The sequence below is a fragment of the Aythya ferina genome, assembly GCF_964211825.1.
Source record: "Aythya ferina genome assembly, chromosome: 5".
Taxonomy (NCBI): domain Eukaryota; kingdom Metazoa; phylum Chordata; class Aves; order Anseriformes; family Anatidae; genus Aythya; species Aythya ferina.
In genome coordinates, this window is record NC_140301.1 from 62,897,200 (window position 1) to 62,922,948 (window position 25,749).

General features: G+C 52.9%; 3 protein-coding genes across 4 annotated transcripts; 1 reads left to right on the plus strand and 2 right to left on the minus strand.

Moving 5' to 3' along the window:
• Positions 1–372: 372 nt before the first annotated feature.
• Positions 373–13,858, plus strand: DNAAF2 (dynein axonemal assembly factor 2). The gene is made up of 3 exons (XM_084521515.1): positions 373–2,189; positions 10,259–10,405; positions 12,404–13,858. The coding sequence occupies exons 1-3, from the start codon at positions 504–506 to the stop codon at positions 12,971–12,973; spliced, it is 2,403 nt and encodes an 800-aa protein (XP_084377641.1). The 5' UTR covers positions 373–503; the 3' UTR covers positions 12,974–13,858.
• A 1,151-nt stretch (positions 13,859–15,009) lies between these two features.
• MGAT2 (alpha-1,6-mannosyl-glycoprotein 2-beta-N-acetylglucosaminyltransferase) lies at positions 15,010–16,974 on the minus strand. Its single transcript, XM_084521527.1, has one exon. It carries the CDS (start codon positions 16,917–16,919, stop codon positions 15,564–15,566), a length of 1,356 nt encoding a protein of 451 aa, XP_084377653.1. The 5' UTR covers positions 16,920–16,974; the 3' UTR covers positions 15,010–15,563.
• An 836-nt stretch (positions 16,975–17,810) lies between these two features.
• Positions 17,811–24,837, minus strand: LRR1 (leucine rich repeat protein 1). 2 transcript variants are annotated; one of them, XR_014693719.1, is made up of 5 exons: positions 24,605–24,818; positions 24,412–24,510; positions 20,136–20,863; positions 18,744–18,952; positions 17,811–18,256 (listed from the first exon to the last, which is right to left on the minus strand). XR_014693719.1 is itself a non-coding variant. In XM_084521528.1 (4 exons), the coding sequence occupies exons 1-4, from the start codon at positions 24,782–24,784 to the stop codon at positions 17,995–17,997; spliced, it is 1,269 nt and encodes a 422-aa protein (XP_084377654.1). In that variant the 5' UTR covers positions 24,785–24,837; the 3' UTR covers positions 17,811–17,994. The 2 variants fall into 2 exon arrangements, 1 of the variants encoding a protein (XP_084377654.1); XM_084521528.1 differs by lacking the exon at positions 18,744–18,952 and having other exon boundaries at positions 24,605–24,837.
• Between the last annotated feature and the right edge of the window lie 912 nt (positions 24,838–25,749).

Genomic DNA, 25,749 nt, shown 5'->3' on the forward strand with positions numbered 1-25,749 from the left:
GGCTGGGATTTTTCTTTGGACAGGAAAGGTCTACAGAAAAGTTGAGGCACTGATTACTGTGGGCAATATAATTAGTGAATAACATAGGCAGCTATGGTGAGGAGGGGTGTAAGGGGAACAAGGACATGGTCCTTTGACATTTCTGGGGAGGCTGGTGGGTGCTTTTTGGAAATCCCACCACAGGAGTGATCAGAGAGGCGGAGAACTGAGGGCCAGGCAGTGCTTATATCTCTATATATCTTATCTATATCTACATATATATCACATATATGCACACGGTTTGCCTTACAACGGAGAGCTGCCACCTTTTCCACCCCGGGCAGCTGGGACACTGAGGGAAAAAACCACGAGGGGAATGCACGGAGTCACCAACCACCACGGCGCCCCCACAGCAACCCGCCGCGGGGTCCCGCCGCCATCTTGTTTGCCATCACCATAGCAACGGGCGGGGGCCGCCATCTTGTTTGGCGTCTCCACGGCGACCCGAGCCGGACCCCGAGGCGATGGCGGCCGCGGGGCGCCCGGAGGAGCTGGAGCTCAGCGCCGAGGAAGCGGAGCGGCTGCGGGAAGCCTTCCGCGACCCCCGCTTCCGCGAGCTGTTCGCCGAGTACGCGGCCGAGCTGGCCGACCCCGAGCAGCGGCGGCTGTACGAGGAGGAGGTGACGGCGCTGGAGCGGGAGCGCGGCGTGGAAGTGCGCTTCATCCACCCGACCCCCGGCTACGTGCTGCGCACCAGCCAGGCCGGCTCCCGCCGCTGCTACCTCAACATCTGCAGCAACCCGCACATCGACCGCCCGCAGGCTCGCCGGGAGCCCGGCGGCCACCGCTGGGCTCTGCCTTACAGCCTGGCGCCGGGCCGCGAGGAGCTGATGCGGGGCGGCCACCGCCGCTGCCTGGTGTACGACGTGGTTTTCCATCCCTCAGCCCTCAGCCTGGCCGCCCGCAGCTCCCGCTTCCGCCGCCTGCTCAGCGACACGGCCATGGAGGCGGTGGAGCGCCGCTTCGCCCTGCGCCTCGACCGCACCAACGCCGCCGTCCTCCGCGGGGCCACCTACAAGGGCGTCCCGCAGGCTCCCGTCATCCGCACCCCGCTGCCCGGCGGCCCCACGCCGCCCCCCTCCGCCTCCGCCAGCCCTTTGCCACCTTTCCCCGTCCCCCCTGCCCCTGCTGCGCCCCCCATCCCCTCTGTCCCCGTCCCCGCTCCTCCTTCTCCCCCCTCCGGCCCCACCACGCCTCGCTGGAGCCTCCTGCAGCGCTCCTACGTGGAGCTGCAGGACTACCGCTGCTGCCGGGACTCCGTGCCCAGCCCGGTGCCCCGGGAGCTGGTGGTGACGGTGGAGCTGCCTCTGCTCCGCTCCGCCGCCGGGGCCGTGCTCCAGGTCCTGCCCCGGGAGCTGCGCCTCGACTCTCGGCGACCCGCCTACCGCCTCCGCCTCCGCCTGCCCTACGCCGTGGACGAGAGCCGAGGCCGGGCCGCCTTCCACAAGGCCGAGAGGAGGCTGCTCGTCACCCTGCCCGTCCTGCACGACCCCCCTCCCGCTCCCCAGCAGCCGCAGGGGGACGACGGGGGGCGGCTGGAGGAGCCCGGCCCCGGTGGGGAGCCGGTGGATGAGGGGGGAGGCAGCGGGGCTGCTCCTCCTCCTTCCTCCCCTCCTCCTTCTCCTCCTCCTCCTCCTCTTTCTCCTCCTCCTTCCCCTCCTCCTTCCTCCTACAGCACGTGGAGCAGCACTGGGGACCCCCTCACCCCCTCCAAAGATCCCCCCGGCTCCGGAGCTGCTTCCCCCGAGCCCAGCGGCCTCCCTGAGGGCTCCCCCCCGTGCCCAGCCCCGCTGGAGGCTGAGGCTGAGGCCAACCCGGCTGCCATGGCCCCCAGCCTTCCCCTTGCCCTGTGCCCTCCCTTCCGCTGCCGCCAGGACGAGGCCTCCCTCACCCTGCTGCTGCCCGTGCCCTGCATCCAGCCCCACAGCTTGCAGGGGGATGTGGGCACCAACCACTACAGCCTCCGCTTCTCCAGTGCCACCACCTCCTACTCCCTCTTCCTGAGGTTTCCCCCAGCAAACAGGCTGGCAGCCCCCGAGACCAGCGTGAGCGTGAGCCCCCACAACGCTGCCATCGGGCTGGCCAAAGCCCCCGGGAGCGACGGGCACTGGGAGAAGTTCAGCTTCGGCCTCGACGCCTCTGCTCTGCAGGTAACAGCCCTCCAGGCAGGTTGCTCAGCCTGCTCCCCGCCACGTCACAGCCTCACTCTCCGGCGTGCAGCTCCTGCTTTTGGAGCTGTTTATAAATGCTATCTCCGGGAGCTGTTAGGTTATCTGCCCTCCGAGAGCTGTGACCAGGCGTCAGTGCAACGACACGGTTAGCAGCGGTCACGTCCCGGAGCTGATAACTGTGTCCTTGGAGCTTGAAATGGCTTCTGCCTCCTGAGCTGGTGTTTTTTTTCCAAGGGAAACACTGATAATGAGTAAAAACAGCCTGTGCTGTGTCCTTAGCTTTAGTCTTTAAGGCCGTGTAAGCGACCATCTGGTTCATGCCCACCTGTGTGCATGAAGAGAGGAGGTGTTTATAACACATCAGAGGTACATACATGCATACTATTTCTTGAAATGCAGGTGTGTGTGTATACCTGTCTGCCTTTCAGGGCAGAATTTCTATTTACACAGCAGGAACACCTGCTGGTTCAACCAGGGCGATGCTGCAACCAGCAGCTGTGAACGGGCAGCTGCTGATTGCCATTTTGCTGGCCTAGTTCTTCATCCCCTCTCCTTACAAATCCCAATATGATTCTGGTTTAGGTGTCTTATTGTTTTATGGGTTGTTAGGCAGAGGATGCTCCGTGTGATGGGAGGAGTGTGCCGTGTCTGCTGCATCTGGCTGACAGTGCTAACGGAGCTGGCAGTCTCCCCAAAAAGATGCTCACGTTGTGGCACTCCTGCTGTGAAGAAGCACTGACACAAGTTTTGTGGAGAGCTGCGTTATTCTGGAAGCTGAGTGCTTCAAAGAATGTATCATGCACAGGGATTAAGGCTGCGTAATTCTTATGCAACTTTTTGGCCCAGTGATTGTCAGTTGATCTTTGTTTTAGAACAACAAAACCCTGTGCAGCTTGGTTCACAAGTCCACAAAACTAGCAGACAAAGTATATCCAGTGGGATGATGGCTTGGGGTGTCTTAATTGCTCTGTCCCTACAATTAGAAAATACTGCATGATTCTGGAGGAGATGTAATTGTCCAACTAGCATACCTGCAGCTGAATCTTCATATTTTATTTCCCGTTTAGCAGGCTGCACACCTTTTCTGTGAGCTCCTCTGAAGGAGCTCATCGGTTCGGGTGCGTATCAAAGATGATGGATTTATCCAGAGCCACCCACACGGAACTGTTTGCAGTGCGTGGCCTTGACTTTTACCAAGGCAGGAGCTTGCAAGTCCGTGCAGGTGGGACCACAAAACATTTGGCACTCACGTTAATCGTTGTGACCAGGTGCTGGGTGCTGACACAATGTCAAATTGCATCAGGCAAGCCGTCCTGCAGACTGCTGGCCCTGTATAGGTGTAGAAGGGAGGGATGGGCACTACAGGCATTTTACCTGCTTTTTCATGTTGTCTGGATTTCCATCTCTTTCATCGTGTGCCATGGTGCACGTCAGTCTGCTTGCTCATTGTTTTATGGCAAACAGGCCTAAATGCAATCTGCCACCGGAGCATCTCACAGCCTGCTTAGTTTTTCAGGGAGTTTGGCAGAACCAGGAAGGCGGTGAGCTTACAGAGGCTTGGACACGCTGCTGTGATACTCTCTTTTGTTAGCATTTGTCATTTTAAATGGTTGTAGCAAAGATCTACTTATTTTAGTGAAAAAGCAGCTTTATGCCACTGTGAAGTTATTGCTGAAAACTCAGTTTGGGAACAGGAGATTCTGCTTGAAGTGTGTCTGTAGTGCCGTGGTTGATTGGCATGTTTGCACGCTTTGATCTCAGTCTAATTGTTACGCTGCTTGGTGTGTGTATTCATTATTATGACTGGGGGAACGTTGTTCTATTGAAAGGTGTTATAAGGCTAGCCAGTAATGGGATTTTAGGCAATATTACCTCTTTGTGACAAAAAAAAAATATCTTTCAGTGGCCTGAATTTATTATATATTGCCAAATGTTTTGGATGGAGTAGGAGGAGGAGACTTGGAATTAGTCATAGGCCTCCCAGCCATTCATTCATGCAGCAGAGTAAAAAAGATTGATTGCTTCTGGGGTGCAGTCCTTTTGGATACAAGCCTGCAAATGGAAGCAGCTGAAATAATCTGAAGTCATTTGTTCTGTTTGCCTTTTCTTTCTTTTTTTTTTTAACCGTGCTGTTTCCCAGAAGTGCCTGTGCCAGCACAGATAGCCGCATCCAGTCAGCGTGAAGTGAGAAAAATTAATATTTAATTAGAGCTGCTATTATTTGCCGTCTTCTGTCCATTAACAATTTGCTTGTGGTCGTTTCTCTTCTACTTACGTTGATTTCTCCAATTTGTCTGCCGTGATCGCTGGTGGTTTTTTCCTTTGAACCTATTCCTATAAATCAGAGCTACATTCTCTGCGTTGAGATCCGCGAGGAGTTGCATCAGTCACAGAAGAGAGTATTTCTGGAACATGCCCAGCAGCAGCGCCCTGTTTAATCGCTTTAGGCAGCTTTTGGTGGCCTAGGTGAGCAGGAATTTTGTCCTTTACCTCCCAGCTGTGCTGCTGCCCATGTCTTTGTAGTCGCTTCCCCACAGCAGCGTGGCCAGAGGATAGCTCCCGAAGAGACCAGCGATTTTTACGGGTCGGAAATGCCTGTTCTGCTGTCTCCTGGGAAGCTGTTTCGTATTGGAGACCAAGAATTTCTGTTTTCCAGGCTGCTAGGAGCGGGCTCTTTGCTGGGTTGGTTACAGCAAAAACCTGCCACAGGGGCTGCTGCAAACCCCGTGTGGCTGCCCCGTGTCTCCTGTTAACGTGCCAAATGACCAGGATAGGATAATTGTTCTCTGCATGAGCAGGATGCGTCTCCTTGGAGCCCTGTCCCTGGACTCTGATGTTGTGCAGCCTCTGTTGCTTGCTTTTATTGCCCGTGTGCCTCTGCCAGATCAACGTGAGTGATAACGGGGCCACTAATTGCACGGCCCTGCCTTGTGCGATCATCAGGGTCCTGTTATCGCGCTGCCCTCTTTTCTCCTCAGAAATTGGACTGATACAGATAATGGCAGGAGAATGAGTCGGGCTTGTGCTTAGGACAACGTTCTTGAAACGCAATTTCAAGGACTGGCTTTCCTTTTGTGAAGTCAGATGCGTTTGAATCCCTGTGCTGAAAGACGATATATTTAGAGCGCAGTTTCCATAGATGCTGAGCAGCCTGGATCCTCACCCCAGCTAAAGCAAGTGCTTATTTTCAGCAAATCTTTACAGTGCAGCAGCCCTCCACCCCCCAGACCTTAAGTGTGTCATTGCCAGCCTGCCTTCGTTTGGTAGCTGTTAATGTCCTCTGGCTTTTACCACTTCCCCGTACAACGCACGGCGCTCTGCCGACTCCGCGCCGTAACTTTGTAGTCAGCGCTTGCAGCCTTTGCTGCTTTTTCTTTCTGAGTAGTTTTGCCCCTTGGCCAGGCCGTGCTGTCTCTTCACGCTCGTCACAGTGAGCAGAAATCCTATAAAGGTAGAAATTTCATAACTTTGGACTTCTTTTGTTTTGGACTTTTTCTGCACCTTTTGCTTCCGCTTCTTTAAATCCTGGGAGCTCAGGCCAAGGAAACTCCTGCATCAGAGAATTCCCCTTCATTTTAAGAAACAGAGCCTGAGGAATATGTTGTGAAAAAGAATGGCTGAGAATTAAATAACCATTAATAAAACCTGTGAGCCTGCCAGGCAAGGTTTCTGAGAACAGCGTGTCCCAGAACGTCCTGGTTTACGGCGGAGCTGGAGTTGGGAAATAGCTGAAATTGTGCCTTCGAGAAGCATCATCTTGTGTTTGGTCTCCTGGGGCTAAACGCTTCAACCTGAACAGGAATAAAAGCCAGTTTCTGGTGGGTGCATCGCAGCTTCTGAGGCTTGGAGTCTGCGTTCTTGGCACGTGGAACATGTTTGGTAGATAATTAATTGTGCATGACCCCAGAAGAGTCATGTGTGCCCGTTTTCACGTGAACCCAAACCAACGAACCTCTTGTAATAAAATCCCACATAACGTGATGGAGAATATTAAGATTGAAGTCGTGGTGAGGTGACTGCTGAGGAAGCGAACCCCGGCAGGGCTCCAGAGAACAGGGGGGAGCCTTGTTCCTTCTGACTGAGATTTATTTATTTTTAATGGGTACGGAATGAGAAACGTTATCCGAAACATTCCCAATTAGCTCATGGTTTGAGCTATAAGCACGAGCAGTGCTGTTTGTGGGGATTACTGAACACAGATACCCTTTTCCCTTTAGAAAGGAGCTGGTAAGTACTGTAGAAGTGCTGTAACCCCAGGTAAGTGAGCTGCACGCCCAGTGCCACGTGTCTGACCCCTGGACTCGGGTCTCCTGCTTCGACAGCAGCAGTGCTGTGGGGCAGCTCCTCCACGGCAAACACCTGCTGGGACCCTGTGCAAGAAAAAACCACCAGAAGAGGATTTTTTGTAGCTGTCTTTGTAACCGAAGGACCCAAGTCTGAACTCTTTCTAACTAATCCCTCTTGTTAGCTCATTAGACCTGGGAGAAAAGGTGAGGGGTGGCCTCCAGAGCTCGCTGCTGGCAGCGTGGGCTGGGGGTGCCCCCATGGGTGCCCCCCTGGACCCGTGCTGGGGCCCTCCTCGAGCCCGGTGGTCCTGGGGTTGGGGCTCTTGTGGAGGAACCGTCTTGGTTCCAGAGGCAACCGAGCGTGCAGCCTATGGAGTTGTGCTGGGAAGTGTAAGATACCTTTCAATTTTAAGCCCCTGACCTTCAGGAAGAAATCTGTACTGGAGAGCAGCGCGGATGCTGCCCTGAAGGGCACTTGGAGATCCTGGCAGAGGTGCTGGACCCCTGCTGGCTGCGAGATCAGGTGCGCTCCTGCTCGCTCTGCTTTTGCCCTCGTTTCCAAGCCATTCTGAGCTGTTCCGTGCTTCCTTTCAGTTCTTCAATCCGTGCTACAGTTTTCAGTTTCTGAACTGCTGTGAGGAGTTAATATCCTTCGGTTAGGGGTCACTTCTTAGAAGGTGATGCTGGAAACCGAGACTGTTCTGCCTAATCTGACAGAAGTTTATTTTTGGTTCATTTAATTGTGCGCTCAGCGTTTCAGGACTCTTGGCAAGTTTTTTTGGGAGGCCAGAGGAGGTTGGAAAAGGAGAACAGAACAGGCTTATTTGATTTTTTTTTTCCAATATAACCTCTCTAACTTAAAAATCATAGTTAGTTTTCTTCTGCTATAAAACAATCTAATTTCTGAATAGCCTTTAATTGGTAGGCACATTATGGGAATGATGTCCTTACACAGAACAGTTGTGTCAGGAAGGGCTATTAACCTATTGATTAAGCTCATGAAAGCATCTTTTGAGCTGTTGCACATGACAGAAGACTGTGTTTGGGGAAAGCCATGTGTGATTCGAAGTTGCTACCGGCCTGTCATAAATATCACAGAGCAAACTGAAACCAAATCATTATTTCACAGGGTCACTGAAATCAGCTGCGGAGGCCTGTCCTCTGCTGCTCCTGCAAGCCAGAGCTAACAGGCTTTAAATAAATCCCCGAATCACTTTTTGCCAAACTCTGTGCTTCGATAACATCTGCAGTGCTAATAAATGCCTCGGCCTATGCTCGGTGTGAATGCAAAGTTGGAGTTCGAGTTGCTGGTTGCCTGAACACGCTAACGACAGTCATTGGTAACAAACGGCACTGCTTGCGTGTCCAGCACACGGTGCTTTGATTGATGACAGGCCACTGGTGACAAAATTTTAAATGCTTCCTTGAAATGTGAGCGTGGGGCTCGGGGAATACATCGCCGAGCTGGGACTGAACCTGCAGAAACGGGCTCGTGGTCGTTAAAGGGGTGCGGGCATCAGCTCAGGCAGCTCCCTGCTGTCCTTGTCTAGAGTAACAATCAGCAGGCCTTCCGTTCTGTGGTGTTAACTGGTTTTCTTCACAGGAAACACTGCTATTTTGCTTTGAATCAGAAGAAATAAATGGTAGGTCTTGTGGCCCAGGGGCGACGCCGTGCCTGGTGCTCTCTCTGCTGTTGGCACTCCCGGCCCCAGCTGCTGAGGCGGCTCCAGCTGCAGCTTCCCAACCCTCACAGCCACTCAGAGGGGTCCTTTCGGGTTTGCTCGCATCTCCTGCCCTTTCCCCAGTGCCCCCGTGATGCTGTTTCAGCCCCCTGTGCTGTACTGGGCTGTACTGGGCTGTACTGGGCAGTGGCTCCACAGCTCCCGCGAGGGACTGGCCGGTGGAAGTCAGCTCAGGCAACGCGACCTGAGGACGTGGTTTGGTGTGTTCAGATGTGGCAGAACTGTTGTCATTTAAAGCTTCTCTTCCTCTCTGCATTCCTGCACCTGGGATTTGGTTTTGTTGCTGCCTGGCTTACAGACATCAGCAGGATCGGTACCGCCGCTGTTAGGAGCACAAATGCGCAGGAAGAATCCTTTTATAAAAGGCTGATGCTCTTGCTAGACAAAACAAATACAGGTTCAGAGGGAGAAAAAAAACCACACAAACCAAACAAACACGTTTTCCCCATTTTATACAGAAAAACAAAGGCAAACAGACTTGTGCACAGTCACAGCAGGCTGGGGAGAAGCAGAGGATCGCAGCCGTGGTGCTGCACGCCTCGATCCTTTACCCTGCCACCTTCTGAACCCTCCAGAGTGCTGCTGTGACCCTAACGCACCAGCAGGGTCCCGCTCTGGCAGGTGAGGAAGGAAGGAACTGGAGGGAATAAATACTTCAGGCTCCATACGTAACAACGTGAGATGCACCTCCGTGACAGGAGGGTTTTCCATCGGGGAACGGGGCCGTAGTTCAGCCTGCTCACAGGCTGCCTGCACCCACTGCTGGATGTTTGCCTGGACTGAATCTTTCTGGATAGAAAATGTATTTTATTTTCTTTTGAAAACCAGCACTAGATACGTTAGGGCTTCCCATACTGTGATTTCTAATTTAAATAGTGGAAAAAAAAAGGAAGCTGTTTTATTTTTCCCATACAGATTTTTTTTCTAAAGATGACAGTTAGGTTCTGTACCGCAGGAACTGTGCAGCATCTGACTGTGCATAAGGCTGCATCCGTAGGGGGCCAAAAATGTGCAGAATTGCCTTTTTGCTTCTCAGCCTGCAAGATGGCAGTGATAATTGAATTAAACCTGAGTTGGGTTGACAAGAGGGTAGAACTGGAAGGAGAAATTTAAAGATACGACTTAAAATAGATGGCTTGCAACTTTTTTCCTACTGTTTCCAATGAAACAATTGTTAAGTGGGAAAGGTAATTCTCAGAGCATAAGAACAGTCCCAAGTCAGAGGATTTTTACTGTGCTGAAGTCCGTCCGTACCCACAGCCTAGAGCAGATGTTTTCAGAAGAATATAAGGACAGGGCGAGCGCTGTCATTCTTATGAAATGCTCCTCCAGGATATATTTTAGGACCATTAATTACCCGTAACTGATTTACATCTTAAAACCTGTAGCGACGTGTCTCGCCCTGCTTCTGTACGGCACATCAAGGGCCTCAAACCCTGCCCCAGACTGTCTGTAATTGTGCTGCCTCTCTGCTTTCTCCTACCGGTGTTTACTCTTGCCTAAGTGGAGATCTGAGAAACCTTCTCAGATGGATGTGAAACAGATATTGTCATGCATGTTTCATAGCTTTTGCTTTAGAAGGTCTGATCTTGAAGCCTGAGGAACGTCGGAAGTGTTTACATTTTCCTAAAGGAAGGCACTGAAACAAATCCATAAATGCTTGAGGCCTTCCTGGCGTTAAGGTGGGTGAGGACAGCAGAACAGTGCTGGTGCGAATCGTTCCTCAAAGGGAACCTAAATCTATATATTAATCATGTATCAAAGAGAGAAAATAAAAGTTTTTTATCTCTGTGTATAACGAGGATCCGTACTTGTAATCAAAAGGAGCTAAGCACCGCTGTCCAAATTCGTTTCACCTCGTCACTTCTCAATGTCCAACATTGGGTCTATCTAGAAGTGAGCGTGCTGTGAAAACCGCTTCGTGAATCGGGGTCCTCGCGTTGCTTTGAGAGGGTTTCTTGCTCCAGTGGCACTCAAGTGTAGTACAACAAGAACATAACCTCTTCTTTCTTTTCTTTAGGAGAGATTGTTTGTCAGCGAAGAAAACGTCAATGGGTTCCTAGACACTGTTCTATGCCCTTCCGTTTGCGCAGAGGCAGAACTGGGAAGTCAACCATTAATTGAAGTGCTTGATGTTTCAGAGGACAGAAGTCAAATCAGGCTGAAGGTAAGGATCGCTGGCAGTCGTATGCATCACTGATGGATGTGTGTCCTTCAGCCAGATAATATCAGATGTGACTGGAGCAGCTTTGTTCCTGTTTTGTCTTGATACAGCAGGGAAAACCAGAGAGTACGCTGCATCTGTAAGTATAAACGCCAGCTTGTAGAAACGGGTTCATGCTTCTGCCATTTAATGTGACAGAGGGATCAAAATGTCCAGTGTTTCACTGGAAAGAGGGAAAGCCATGACAAAATCTTTGAAAACAGTGCTTTCTCCTGGCAGAAGTATACAGTGGCATCCACACACTAAATCTCTCACTGGTATTGAAAGAAAAAAATGACCGAGTGGTTAGTTAGTGTCCCTCACGTAGAGAGACAGTAAGTTCTTCCAGGTCAGAGCTGATGACAACGCGCTGCAAACAAATCATGGCACGTATCTTTAGAACAGAACCAGAATTATTCACTAAATGAGTGAATACCCCATGTCCTTCATGCATACAAAAATTTGGGTCCAGGTACCGGAGCCCGCGGTTAAAGCACGCCGCCTTTTGCACAGGTAGAGCCTGGTGACTAGAGCCGAGCGTACCTGCAGGGGCCTGGGGTCATGGAATCATAGAGCAGAGGGGTTTGGGTTGGAAGGGACCTTAAAGATCCTCTAATTCCACCCCCCTGCCATGGGCAGGGGCAGGAAGGAGAGGCCAAGAAGCTGCTTGCACAGCAGGAGACAGAAGGGGCTCATGAAGATGGACAGAGGGTGCTCAGTTGTTGCCACTGTTTCACTGTCTCTGCCTTATCACAAAGATAGAGAAAACCTTGAGGATTTTGTCTGTGAAGAATGGGGTCTCATTATCTCTGTGCAGTCCAAGTGTTTGAATACTTGGTGGTTTCCTGTTGTGTAGATAGTTAAACACGCGACTATTCATCTTAAACTCTGGTCTCAAAATCACAGCTTGTAATGTTTAAGGCATCGTTCAGGCTGCCCTTCTTCCTCGGTCACCTCTCTGTGTAAGGGATACAGGGGGGTCTGTTTCTGAGGTCTGTCCCAGGATTGAAGTGACCTCCCCAAGGTAGGAAACTGAAAGGTGAAGCTTAAAGAACTTGCCAAAAATCGTTTGGAAAATTTGCTCTAGTATTAGAAAGTGCTGCCTCCAGCAGTACTTGGCGGACTTGACTTTTGGAGTTAGTGTGGACTGCATAAAAATTCAAAATTGGGATTGTTGGAGGGCTAAGGTGGATGTTTTGGTACCTAAGGAGGGGAAAGTGAGATAGCTCAAATGATTCCTGCTTCCCTGTGGGAGAACCACGCAGCGCTGAGGGCTGGTACGTTCCTGCAGTGGCTTTGGGGTCAGGAGGGGCTGGGGAAGGGAGAGCAACGCAGGGCTGCGAATCCCTGAATTCAGCTGCTCCTGCTGGGGCTGTACGGCGTACCTGCCACGTTTTGTTAGCTAGCGACTGCTCCAGCAGTGGAACTGGGTAAGTGCTACCTAGGCAGCAGCAGGTCTCGCAATTCGTGCTCTCCTGGGGCAAACAGGAACAATTCCTCGATTAACTCACTTAGCCCGACTGAGAGGGACAGCTCACGCACCAGATACTGCTGTCTCATACAACAGGACAGCAATTTCCTTACCTGTAAGGTTAACACACGCTTCTTGCAGTGAAGGTTTAGAGCCTTTGACCGATTTTTATCCCCTGAGTTCCAGAAAACAAGGGCCTGGGTGTGGTGAGTGGCCTTTTTCACCCCTGCCCCCGGTTCTTTGCGATACATGCTGGGACAGTGGCAGCTGCCCCGCAGCATTTCCTACTGCAGAGGAAACCTCTGGGAGGCGAGCAGCCAGCCTCCCTGCCACTCGTTCCCACGCGCATTTACAGGATCAGGAAACCCTCGGCACCATACCGGCTGCTTTCTGGTGGCAGGCGTTGGAGGAACAAGTGTCCCGGCCTGTTGTTACAGCAGTTTTGTGTGCATGGTTGGTTTTGAATTTAAAACAATTTATTTCCTCAACAGCCGCAGGAAGCAGCCGGTAGTGAATGTGGTGAAAAGGAACAAACAGCAAACAGCTCAGAAGGAGATCCCGCTGAAAAGACGAACGATGACCCCTTCCAAACCAAGACAGAGACAAACTGTCCTGCAGCTGGCACAGTGGAAGAACGTGCTGCAGAAACCAACACAACTTCGACATCTTCTGTACCAGCTGAAACAATAGGAAAAGCAGATTGTAGTTCACACCATTGTTTGCAGCGTGAACCCTCTGACACCGGTTCAGCAGTTCCTGGCAAATCTGGGAGCAACGAACCAGATTTAGACTCCGCTCTCACAGTCGGCGAAACGGCCGCGTCCTCAGCATCTGACACACAGGGGGGCCTTCTGCTGGGAGGGCAGGCGAAAATGGAAGGGGAGGAAGCAGCTGCGGACGCAGAGCCAGCCCGCGGGGCGCCGCGCAGCTCGGGCAGCAGAGTGGCCTCCCCGCTCCTCCGAGAGGTGAGCACGCAGGATGGGAGCGTGCAGATCACCAGGGATCACACCACGCGCTGCGCCGTCACGTTTCAGAATGCTTTGCTGTATGAACTGGACTAGGGTGATTGTTCCAGGATTTCCTCCTGTTGTTTGTTGCTTACTGGGACTTCCACGCGCTGCTTGAGGGCTCCAGGGCTGAAAGCAGAAAGCAGGCTCCTACTGAAACCATTCTGCTTACACCTCAACTTAGAATACTTGAGCTGTTAATAATTTTTCAAGTTAGTAGGTCTGAGTTCTCTTTAATTATATGTATGCGCTGAAATAGTTTTACTGACAAGAATGATGCAGCTGAAGGTGAATCTTAAGCTCCTGGAAGACAATGCATCTTCATTACTTATTTAACTTTCTTAATCTCTTACTAAATTACGCAGGTTATTTGTACATATCCTCCTTCTAACGGCTCCCACAGGAACTGCTGTATTTAGTCCACCTAGAAATGAGCGGTGTTCATCATTTTTTTTCCAAACCCTTCATTTTGTGATAATCGGAGGATTAGACTGCCACTGATTTTTAGCAATCAAATGAAATTTCTAATTACACGGAGAAGTTCTAATTAGTCTCCTAGAAATAATCATCATTTATACTACGTATTCCACCCTGGTATATTACTTGAGTTATGCAGCATCCAAACATACCCCAGTCTGTCAGCGAACAAATTCGATTGTACAATAGAAACACCCTGTCTTGTTGCATCTGCTACTAAGTATTTACAATTTGTAAAATGGATTCATTTCATCCAGATTAGATTCACTTTTCAGCTCTCTGTCAGCTTCAGCACGCTGTTTACTAGTTCGTGTCTCTGAAGTGCGATAACCAAAAAGAACGGATCTATAATAAACTTTCGGTTCCCTTTCTCACTCCTTCTGACATAACTTCTGGTTTTTTGTTTTGAGTTGTACGAGACAAAAATGTACCTTGGAATAAATTTTTTTGACTTGTTTCACAGCTGCTCTGGAATCTCTCCTACATCGCTCTGTTACAGGCAAGTGCTGGCAGGGACGGGGGTATGCAGCGTATGCGATACTTCTACGAGTTCAGCAGAAGCCAAAAGCGTTTGTGCCAGCGCAGCACGGCTCCGGCTGAGCGAGGGTGGGTGTTTCGCTGGGTTAAGTTTAACCCAGATCAATTCTGTCACCCAGTTGTGCAACTCCTCGTGGGAGGTACCAAGGGGCTGACACAACTGGCACGGCTCTTTTCGGCATCAGCCCTGACTTTGTGAAACTCTGAAAATGTGGCAGTTACCAAAGCTCGTACAAAATCTTGGCAGTAAAATTACCGCTGAAAAAAAAAAAAAATCATCAAAAAATGTTTTATCATGGCACATTCAACATAAACATCTGCATGCTATTTAAAGTATTTCACAAACCCTGGCGCTCTCCCAAACGAACATTTAACTGATACACTCACAACCCATAAAGTAGGTGACAAATGCTGGAAAAAGGGAAGCCTTGCTGCAAGTCCTTCCATTCAATCAGTAACTGTGATTGCTGGGGTCATAAGGACGCCAACCCCTGTTAGCTAATTAAAAAAGGAAGTTTTCTTTTTCTTCTCCTCCCTCCAAATCTCTCAGCATAAAATCTACCTGTTTGTCTGTCACCTTAGCTGAATGTTTGCTTTTGCTGACATCCTCCTGTTCCACAAAAAGCTCCTTCTGTGCTGCTGCTGCCAGTTGTGCCTTACAGTGAGGTGCCATCAGAGCAGCTGTACCGTTACACTTAGAGCAGGCTAATAAGTGCTCGGTGTTGAGGAACGGCGCTGATCTCTTGCCCGTGGCTGCCAGCCCCACTTTGGTGCGTTTCCAGCACGCAGCACAATTGTCACTGGTCACCTTACCCGGCTCGCTAATCTGGGAGTGCACCTTTTTTTTTGTTCCAAACAAGAGCGTGCGGGTATCACACGCTTGTTTCTCTCGTCTAACTCAATTAGTAAGCATCATTAAAAATTTAATAAAGTTAAATGCACCCTCCTGGAATGGCTGATGGCATCTGTTCAGCACTACAGATGCCCACCCTCCTGCACCCGCCCGCCCCAGTCCTGGCTTTCTAGCAACGCAAGGTGACGTGATCAGTTCGGGATAATCAAGAACTCCTCAGGTATTACAAAACAACTGAATTTTATTTTGGCAGAACTAAAAAAATCGTATATATTTATCTACATTGTAGTAAAAACAATGATTTTTTTTTGTTGTTTCGTTTTTCCTTCATATATTCATCAACACATCGCAAACCAACCGGGACGCAGGTACCGAGGGCCGCGGGGAGGCTCAGTCCGCTCGCTCCTCACCCCGCGCTGCCCCTTCCATGCTGCACCGAGGGCACGTCGGAGGGAAAAGGAACGAAAACCACACGCTGTGAGCACCCGGACAGATGCACTTAAATACGAGTTTTCTCCTCCTCCTCCCGGTAAGACGGCGACGGCCGCCTCCTGCGCATGGGTGTCGAGGCTGCTCCGAGCGGCCCAGCGGCAGCACGCCGCCCGTCTCCAAAGGCTGGTGGCCGGACATGAAAGATGACCATCGTGGGACGCCTTTGACAAGAACGTTTATTCATATTAAAGCAGAAACCAACCCATAAATGCTTTTATACATGTGTGTGCCTGTAAAAGACAGTATGGAGCAACTCAGAAAGAAAAAAGGCTGCGAGCGCGATCCTCACTGAAGTCTGCGGTAACTCTTACAGAGTTCGTGGTCCCGGATGTCCCCCCAGCCTCCGTTTTTCACGTGGGGGGACAGGGGTGCCATGGAGTACCTTTTACTGATACTCATGGCTTCGGGGAACAGGTACTGTCGGTTGCTGTTCAAGAGAGAGTCGATTTTGGCACTCTGGGTGGACGGTCTGCAGGATTTCTTGTGGTGCATGCCACAGTCCCCCGTGTGGAAAATCCTGGGGATTTCGGGGACCAGCACTTTCCAGAACTTTGGAAGACAGGAGACAGTCAAGTGCTGCAGGGTCCAGTCCCAGTTGTAGTCGTCGTAGGTGCAGAAGGCGTCCGTGCACTCGATGAGCTTCTGGTAGGTGTCTCTGCCGAAGGCCATGCCCATGTTGTGCTCGGTGGACTTCCACGTCTTCATCTCCACCTTGTCGGCGCGCCCGGCGAAGCCGCCGCGCACGGGGCTGTAGGTGCCCAGCGAGACGATCTGGCACTCGGGGCACTCCCTCTCGCGCAGCGCCCACAGCTTCTTGAGGACGTGGTAGAAGTCGGGCGCCAGGTAGTGGTCCTCCTCCAGGAAGACCACGGGCCCGGCGTGCTCGCGCAGCGCCCGCACCCGCTCCCAGACGAAGTGCAGCTTCCACCACCAGTGGTGCTTGGTCTGCGAGAAGCGGGCCTCGCGGTAGTGCCCGAAGGAGTCGGGGTACTCGGCGTTGATGCAGCCCAGCCGCAGGGCCGCCGCCTTGCCCACGTCGCGGGGGCAGTCGCGGGGGTCGTGGCCGGGGAACTCGCGGGGGTAGAGCTGGATGCTGAAGGGGAAGAAGACCTGCAGCACCGGGCAGAAGTCCACGCCGGCCGCCAGCCGGTTCAGCTCCTCGGCCCACAGGTCGTGGCTCAGCACCAGCAGCACGTTCTCCACGCCCGCCGCCCTCCGCAGCGACTCCAGCAGCAGCCGCAGGTGCTCGGCGCGATCGTGCACCTGCACCACCAGCACCACGTCGGCGGCACCGACACCGGCACCGGCACCGGCACCACCGGGAGCCCGCACGGGGAAGCGCCCCGCGTTGCTCAGCGGCTGGTCGAAGTTCAGCCGGTAAACGAGCGAGCGGTAGCTCCGCGTCCCGTTCTCGGCCAGCACCGGGACGAGCTGGGGAGCGGCCGAGGCCGAGGCGTTGGCGGCGGGGCGGCGAGGCGGCGGCGGGGGAGGCGGCGGCGGCGGCTGCTCGCTCGCCCGCGGCGGTTCCCCGGTGCCGCCCCGCTGCTGCCTCCGCCGCCCTCCGCTCCACAGCACCAGCGCGCAGGCCGCCAGCGCCAGCGCCAGCAGCAGCACCTTGCGCTTGTAGATCCGCAGCCTCATCCTCCAACGCCTCCCGCCGCCGGCGGCCGCCGCCGCCGCCGCCGCCGCTCCCGCCGGCCGCGCGCGCCGCCGCCGCCGCCCCCCGCGCCCACGTCGCCGCCCGCCATAGGGCGCCCGGCCGGGCCCGCCGCCGGAGCCTCCTCATTGGCCGCCGCCGGCGCCATTTGCTGAGCCGCTTCCGCCGGGGGGAGGCACCGGGAGCGGCACCGGGAGCGGAGGGCGCCGAGCGCGCGGGGAGAGGGGGACGCGGCGCCCGGAGCCCCGTGGGGAGCTTGGGGTTGGGGTTGGGGTTGGGGTTGGGGTTGGGGGGGGTGAGGAGCAGCCACGGGGCAGTCCCCGGTCCTGGACAGCCCCGTCCCGGACACCCCGGACCCGGGACACCCCCGGTCCAGGTCACCCCCATCCCGGTCATCCCGGTCCCGGTCACCCCGGACCCGGGACAGCCCCAGTCCTGGACATCCCGGACCCGGGACACCCCCGGTCCCGGTCACCCCGGACCTGGGACACCCTGGTCCCGGTCACCCCCATCCCGGTCACCCTGGACCCGGGACACCTCCGGTCCTGGACACACCCGGTCCCGGGACACCCCATCCCGGTCACCCCAGACCCGGGACACCCCCAGTTCTGGACATCCCAGACCCGGAACACCTCCGGTCCTGGACGCCCCCATCCCAGTCACCCTGGTCCCGGACATCCCAGACCCAGACACCCTGGTCCCGGTCACCCCGGACCCGGGACACCCCCAGTCCTGGACAGCCCTGGACCCAGGACACCCCCATCCCGGTCACCCTGGTCCCAGTCACCCTGGACCCGGGACACCCTGGTCCTGGACACCCCAAAGTTCCTCCAGGGAGCCCTGGCCCCAGCACAAGCACACGGCCACCCTGAGGGTTGATGCTCAGCACCTTTTTATTCCCAGCACAGAAATCCCGGGGTGCAGCCGCAGCTGCTCCCTCCCCGCCAGGCTGACCCCTGCGGCACCCAAGCGGGTGGGAGGCGAGCTCGGAACTGGGTGGGAGGTGAGCAGCGAGCGCCCCGGCACGGGACGGAGCCCCCCGGGTGAGCCCCTGCCCCGTCAGTAGTCACAGCTGCCCTGCAGGTAGGTGTCATCCAGGAACTCGGAGTAGCAGTCCAGAGAGCAGAAGTAGCAGACGATGGGCGCTTCGGTGCCTCCCATGTTGTCCACCAGGACCACGGTGTGAGCGACGTGGTGCAGGTTCATGGTCACCGTGATCTGGATGAAGCTGCTCAGGCAGGCGCCGCCGCACTGGCACGTCTTGGCCACCTCCAGGTCTTCGCAGAGGTGAGAGGGGAGGAGGTGGCAACCGTAAGGGAGTCTGTGGGGTGAGAGGAGTGAGCGTGAGTTCAGTGCACAATCCATCAGCCACCTCCAACAGAAACACCCTTCCCAGATCTAAAATGTGCAACCACGTCCCTGAGTACCACGGATCTGACCTCCGGAAAATGCTCCAAGAAGAGCAGGGAATTCCCAGAGGTCACAGCAGCCTGCGTGGCAGTGCCAGGGAACCGGACAGAGAGAATTAAAGAAAGGATTCAGGAGGAAACGGGCGAGTGTGCTGCTGCTCTTTTCCAACATCGCATCACTGACATTCGATGACGAGGACAAGAACTGCTGCTGCTTAAATCCGCAGCCGAGCGGCAGTGTTTGGGGTCCAGCGCGAGGAATTTCCCCGCAGTGCTTTGTTACCTGCCAGCTGCGGAGAGCACCGTGCCCTGCTGTCACTGGAGACCCGCAGCACAGGAGTGACTCACAGCCAGGCTACACCTACACACCCCCCGTGCCTTCTCCCTGCCATCACTCACATAGCTGAGGCTCCTGTGGTTCTGTTTTTGTCACCGTCTCAATTTCAGGACTTCCTTTGCTCTGATCAGGGCGCACACAATCCCAGCTCTGGTGCTTGCTGAGAATGCCACCGTGAGGATTGATTTCCAAGTGTTTGCTTTTGTGCCTTCTCTCTGTTTTCCTCCCTTCACAAGGTTTTTACAGCTTATCATCACTCCCATTTCTTGCTCTGTGTTAATGGCAGACAAGGTCTGGGGCATTTGTGTGTGTGTGGGTGAGGGGAGCCCCTCGTCTTACCCAGACTCCTGGAGCAGAAAGCAGAAATTGCAAAACCCCGGCAGTTTATGTAAGGAAGCGTGGAGTTTGCACCCTGTTAACATCTCCAAGGTCAGGAGTGCCTGAGAATTGCACCTGAGCGCTCGGTTGCTCAGCTCATTTCCAGGGCGTGCCCTGCATGCCTGTGGACACCTTTAGCACTGACCTGTGAGCAATTAACCCGGGACCTGTGGGGCACTCCCCGTCCCCAAGGCAGGAATTGGCAAGGAACGCAATTACGAGGCCTTCCCGGCTGTCTCTCACCCCCCTCCTGTACCCGTGACTCTCTTCCATCTTCTTGCTCCTTTTTCCACCCAGAAAAACGAGGTGGGAGCAGCACCAGATGGCACCGGAAAAATCACAGGCAGAGGCACGTGGGCGAGCGGAGAGGAGCAAACCCCGTCACCAGCAGCAGCCTGACGAGGGTGACGTTGACCTGGTGTTAAATGGTTTTAAAGCTACCCCTGAACTGGGCTTCTCTGCCTAATGGGGCCCAGCCGTCCTGCAGCACCCTGCTAACATCTCTCAGCTCGTGCTGGGTGCTGTTTGAAGCAGTCTGATCCACCTCTGTAGCTCCACGGTGTGTGTGGAGGGCAGCTCTTGCCAGCACTGATCTCACAAGGGAAGGGGCTCACAGACCTCCCACAGGGCTCCAGTGCACTTCGGTGTCAGCACAAGGTGAAGGGTAACTGTTTGAGAGCACTTTCCAAGCCAGAGCCCAACACAAAACATGATCTGTGGCACAAAACCCACTGTGCTGTAAGCTCCTAACTCTAAAGAGCTGGTAGTAGTTCAGGCTTACAGGGCTGATTCTCCTTCCCCGTGGTTGGGCAAGAATATTCCTTACGGTGCCCCCACTTTGTGGATAAAGAACATTTCATCTACGGCTTTCCCCAAATGCTTCCCAGTCACTGCTTTGCTACTGGGACCTGCGTTACCCTGTATAATAACGGGATTAAACTGCAAGTGGGATTCAAAGCAGCTCTAACTTCGTGAAGAGCAGCTGCCACTAACAGGAAAAAATAAATCAGGGAAATTTAGGCTTGACAGCTTTGAGACAGAGTAGGCGAGCTGCGTGCCCACCGTGCTGCTCTTACCTGTAATTTACGGTAGCTCTCGCGGCACACTCTAATAAAGTCAATGGTATTTTCAGCTGTATGTTGGGAACAAGAGGGTTAGGCTGCTCAAAAGGGTTCCCAAAGAGATCCAGGCTCTCAAGACAGAGTTTCCTAAAATCACTGGGCAAGAAAGGAAGTTTGTTTCGAGCTGCCGACAGAAAGCGCAGATGATCTAACTGGCCGATCTTGAATGGCAACCTAATCAGCTCATTGTCATCCAGCTTCAAATTAACAAGTTCTCGCAGCTGGCAGAACTGAATGGGCAGTGCTTTAATTTTGTTTTGGCTGAGGTCCAAGCACTGGAGAGACTTCTGAAGGGTGGAGGTGCACAGGGCACTGCTGAAGGTCTCCAGGTGATTGTCGTGCAGGTTGAGCTCCTGAAGGAACACCAGGTCACCGATGGTGGCCGGCAGCTGCTTAATGTGGTTATGGCTCAGGTCGAGTTTTCGGAGCTTCTTCAAGCAGAGCACGCGCGTGTCGATCCGAGCGAGTTTGCAGTACGAGGCCTGGAGATGCTCGAGGGAATAAGGGAAGTTCTTGGTGAGCGGGTAGTCCCTTTTGGAAGTTATGATCATTTTTGTTTTAGGCTTCTCCACTTCTGAAGTCTTCGCTGGTACCAGAGCTGAGAGCGGGAGAGCGCTGATGTTGGTCCCTTGGTGAGCCAGTCTCACGGCTGAAAGGAAATTCTTTAAATTGCTGGCATTTGCCTGCAGAAAAACACAAGCGTGGAATCACAAGTTTATTATTCTTGCACTTATCTGTACCACAACTTTCTGAACTATTTTGTGCATGTATCAGGAGACACTAACTCAGCAGGGAGCAGAACTGGGAAGGGAAACAATTCAGGCTTGTTTGGTTCATGTGCTGTTTGCAGGGTTTAAGAACAAACGGCAGGCAGTCTGAACGAGCAGTTACGACCTCCCTGAACAATCCAGATCGAACAAACCGTGGTGTTACTCAGAAAAGGAACAAAGCACAGGCCTCACAGCTGAATGCAACGTACAGAAAAAGAGCCCGACGCGCCGGGATGTTCCTAACCTGCAACATGACAAAAGGGCAGTCAATGAAAACACAAAGAGGCAAAGCAGAGACCTAAAGTCTGAAGCATTTACTTCCGAAAGCTGCTAAAGGTGGAAGCTGAGGTTGAATTTGATGGAAAGCAAGGTGGAAAGCTTCACGGCAGGTTAAGCGAGTGCTTCTGGCCACAGGCAGCACTGCTTGGCTGTGCCAGCATCAAACGAGAGAATAATTATTCGCAGCCCTTTTTGCAAATAAGCTACCCAGGAAATTCTAAAGTTAAAAAATGATGCACGTGTACAGCCCCGATTCATCTCATTCACTGCAGGAAAGAACAAACGTGCCAGCTTGTTCTTGGAAAATGTCTTAGAAACATCCCAGCTGCAACCTGCTCGTGCCTTGAGACCCCACTTGCGCACCTGAAGTTTCCCGTGCAGCACAACAGAGCGATGATCCTAGAGACTTCTGGATGTTCACGTGATACAAATAAAGGCAAAAAAGGTCAAACGCATTTGACTGCATTGCTAACCTAATTATTGGTCTTCTTAATTATCCCATGCACATCTGTTCTCTTAACTCCCAGTGTGAAATCCTCCAGAGATGGGGAAATTGCACAGCAAAAGCCTTTGTTATCCAGGACTGCCCACACTCGTTATCTCTTTAGCCAATCTAAAACATTTAGCTGTGTGACTCCCCCTAATTACAGGGGCATTTGTCACATTTCCAAGTAGCTAAATACATTCAAAAGTAAGAAGAGGTCCTCCAGACCTGTAGAGACCCAAGTTAAATTATATCTTAGAATGAAGTTCCAGGCAGTAACTCTTTGCTCTTGAAGTGTGAGACACGACAGATACCTGATTTTTGTAGCCAAATTCTCTAGGATGTCTAGGATAAGTTTACACCATTAATGTGACTTGAAAATAAGAGTACTTTGTGTTTCAGATCCTTAAAGCAAATTTCCACTCTAATACCTACATAAAGGCAATGTATCTGTAAACCTGTAAGAATATGTTGAGAAAAATTCTAAGACAAATGTGGAAAAAAAGCGAAGAATTAGCTGGAAGCGCTCAGGAAGCAATTTTCTGCCACAAGTCTGAACTCTTGACCACAGAAAAGACGTTGGAAAACTAAATTAATTCGCTCTGCCTTAAAGGTCCAGAGTTAAACGAAAGATGACGAGGCAATCTGAGATTACACAGATTTCAGACCTTGCATGCAGCGCAGCAGGCACAGGCCTGCTGACGGGAAAAATAAACAAACAAACAAACCAACAAAGCACAGTGACTTTAGTGCTTTTGCTCCGGGGTTAAATGCTCCAGACTGATGTTTCTCAACTTAGTTTTTGCTGGGGCTGAACACAGCAAATCACAGCACCTGGCAGAGCACAAAGAGTGCGGCTTACGCTGTAGTTGTATGCAGTCAGCACAGTCGTACCTGGAAATTTCTTGTTCTACAAAGCTTTTGTCTGTCGTGAGAGTTCAGAAGCCTTTCTGTAATAAAATTATAAATGACTAACAGAAATAGAAAAGAATAGAAACAGAAAAATAACCAATCATCTTAAACTGGGTTTCCAGATTCAGCGCATTTAAGGAGGGACATACAGAATCACTGGCTTTGGAAGAATTTAGTGTATTTTTTCCTGGAGCTTGACAGTATGAAGGTGAGCCTTGTGTACAACACGAGAAGCAAGGATCTAACTTCCTTGGAGCAACTGTGATCAGCTTTGTACAAGGTCAGAATTCCAACTCCTGCTTCATTAGATTCTGCGGAGACATTCTTTTCAGCCAAACAACATCATTATCATAAAGAAAAGAACACATTTAGTTCTTAGTGAAATTATTCCCTGCACTGGCATGCAGTTTTCTTACAGGCCCTATAAATGCTCTAAATTAGGTCTTGCAGCACTAAGACACTGGACTTCTCCTTGCTGGTTTTATACCACTAGTAGATCTTCTTCCACCAGGCCTGCTGTTATACCTGTGTTCTGAGAAACCTTCCGACTTTTCACACTGCAGTAGAAATGCTCAGAGGATGTAAAACAAGAATGTTTTAGATCTAATGCAACGTGCGTGACTTTTTTTGCTGCACACATTTGCTTTCGACAAAGAAAACTTAATATTATTGAATTTAGGTAAGTACTGCTTATATTTGACCCTGCAATGTGAACCACTCTCCTCATCAGACTGAGGCCGCCTTCCGTACCACCACGGCCTTCACTCCCACACAAAGTATTTCCAGATCATTGTACCACCATGCCTCTTGCTGCAAAATCTCAGGCTACCACAACTATACTCAGACTTATATTCACTCATTGGTCTTAATCCCAGTAAAACAAGTGCTTTTTCTTTCCAGGAAGCCACAGTCCCAAGTGTGGACTCATTTACCTGGTTTCTCAGGCAGACCCTGCAGCCTGCCCCGAGCTCTGCTCAACTCTGGCAAGACTGGGGGCAGCGCCTGCTGGAGCTGCAGTTTGGACAGACCCCACGCCTCTCACCTCAGCCTCTCTGAGAAAATATTCTACTTGGGAGAAAGAAGCTTAACCAGTGATGATTATTGCTGCTCAGTACAACACCATGAAGTTATTGACTGATCTCCTTCAGGTCAAAGGACCACAGCTGAAACAGAAAGAATGATTTTCCAAGTAATAAATCAATACTTTTTGCTTTTATTTACACAGCCTAACTCCAAAGTTTTGAAGATCTGTCCCGCTTTCCTTTTCTATGAGGGTACTAAAGATTAGAGGAACAGCCACATAAAAAAAAAATAACAGCACAGATACTAAATGCTAACGTGGTGTTTTTGGAGGGTGGGTTCAGCATCAATAAAAACATGTTTACATCTTCCAGGTGCCCCTTGAACTGGCCGTGGACACATCGGTGAGTTCTGCTTTCAGCTCAGCACCGAGGCCTGGTGGTGACCCGCCGAATGTGTCCCAGCTTGGGGACAGCAGCGGGCACACTGTGTGCCCCCAACATGAGCACGTTTTTTAATCAGTTTTAATCAGTTTTTAATCAGAAAGAGTTTGGCAATGCCCTGCTTCATGAGACCTGCAGCCCAAGAAGTGGGATGAGGCAGGTGAAAAGCTTCTCTCAGAGTAAAGGGACGAGACCTGACAGGGAGAGGGGGCACTTCTCCCACAGGGGCAGAAGGAAGGAGGCTCAGGGCACAGCTTCTCGGGGCTGGGGACCCGGTGCTGCCCCTTTTTCCCCAGCAGGGTCCGTGCCCGTCCCGCACCCACCTTGCTGAGGCAGATATCCACAGCAGGCTCCCGGAGCCGCAGGGTGGCTTTGCCCTCCTCCACGAAGCGGGTGAAGCACCGCTCGACGTTCTCCTGCACCTGCAGGGGGGAGGACGAAAAGAAGAAAATCTGAAGGGCGAGGGGATCGAGGGAAGGGAAAGGGACCGAGGGAAGCCGTCCCCGAGCCCCGCACCTTGTAGCGAGCGCCGGCCCGGTCCCTGGCCGTGCACACCATGAGGTAAACGGAGCCGCCCCCAGCCCCGCCGGGCGGGCGACCCAGCGACAGCAGCGCCCTGGTGGCACGGCCCCGGCCTCGCAGCCCGCAGGAGGGCAGGAGGCGGCTGAGCACCTCCACATCGCACTGCAGCCGCATCGCTGCCCAGCCCCGGCACGGCGGGCGGAAAGGGCTCGAGGGCGGGAAGGGAAAAGGGAGGAAAGGGAGGGACGAGGAGGAACGGGGGAGGGAGGGAGGGAGGTGATGGAGGCGGCGGGAGCGGGCGCCGCCTGCGGGTGGCGGCCGGAGAGGCAGGGGGGAGAGGGGGGAGAAGGAGGGGGGTGAGGGGATGTGGGGGGAGTTGGGGGTGTGAGGGGATATGGGAGGAATTGGGGGTGTGAGGGGATATGTGGTGATTTGGGGGTGTGAGAGGACATGGGGGAGCTGGGGGTATGGAGGGTGTGAGGGGACATGGGTGGAGTAGGGGACATGGTGGGTGTGAGGGGACATGGGAGGAATTGGGGGTGTGAGGGGTCATGGATGGAGCAGGGGATGAGGTGGGTGTGAGGGGAGACGGGACTGAGAATATGGCAGGTGTGAGGAGGTGTGGAGGAGTTGAGGGGACAGGGGGTGTGAGGGGACATGGGGGAGCTGGGTGCATAGAGGGTGTGAGGGGACTTGGATGGAGCTGGGGACGTGGTGGGTGTGAGGGGACACAGAGGGAGCTGAGGGGTATGAAGAGGTAGGGGGGAGCTGGGGGCATGGTGGGTGTGAGGGGACATGGAGGGAACTGAGGGGTGTGAGGGGACACGGTGGAGCTGGGTTCACAGTGACTGTGGTGGGACGTGGATGGAGCAGGGGATGTGGTGGGTGTAAGGGGAGATGGGGAACTGAGGACATGGCAGGTGTGAGGGGATGCAGAGGGGCAGGGACACAGGGGGTGTGAGGGGACATGGAGGGAACTGGGGACCTGGGACATGTGAGGGGAGATGGGAACAGAGGACATGGTGGGTGTGAGGGGATGTGGGGGGAGCTGGGGACATGGTAGGTGTGAGGGGACATTGAGGGGACATGGAGCAAACAGGGGTATGAGGGGACAGGGGTGAGCTGGGGGCATGGTGAGT

Bases quoted from the DNA above. Each gene is read 5' to 3' on its own strand.
- LRR1 (XM_084521528.1), bottom strand. From the start codon at position 24,784: ATGCGGCTGCAGTGCGATGTGGAGGTGCTCAGCCGCCTCCTGCCCTCC. The intron at 24,511-24,604 runs GTGCGGGGCTCG...TCCCCCCTGCAG, and splicing joins GGGCCGGCGCTCGCTACAAG to GTGCAGGAGAACGTCGAGCG. The intron at 20,864-24,411 runs GTGGGTGCGGGA...GTTTTTCTGCAG, and splicing joins TGGATATCTGCCTCAGCAAG to GCAAATGCCAGCAATTTAAA.
- MGAT2 (XM_084521527.1), bottom strand. From the start codon at position 16,919: ATGAGGCTGCGGATCTACAAGCGCAAGGTGCTGCTGCTGGCGCTGGCG.
- DNAAF2 (XM_084521515.1), top strand. From the start codon at position 504: ATGGCGGCCGCGGGGCGCCCGGAGGAGCTGGAGCTCAGCGCCGAGGAA. The intron at 2,190-10,258 runs GTAACAGCCCTC...TCTTTTCTTTAG, and splicing joins TCGACGCCTCTGCTCTGCAG to GAGAGATTGTTTGTCAGCGA. The intron at 10,406-12,403 runs GTAAGGATCGCT...TTTCCTCAACAG, and splicing joins GAAGTCAAATCAGGCTGAAG to CCGCAGGAAGCAGCCGGTAG.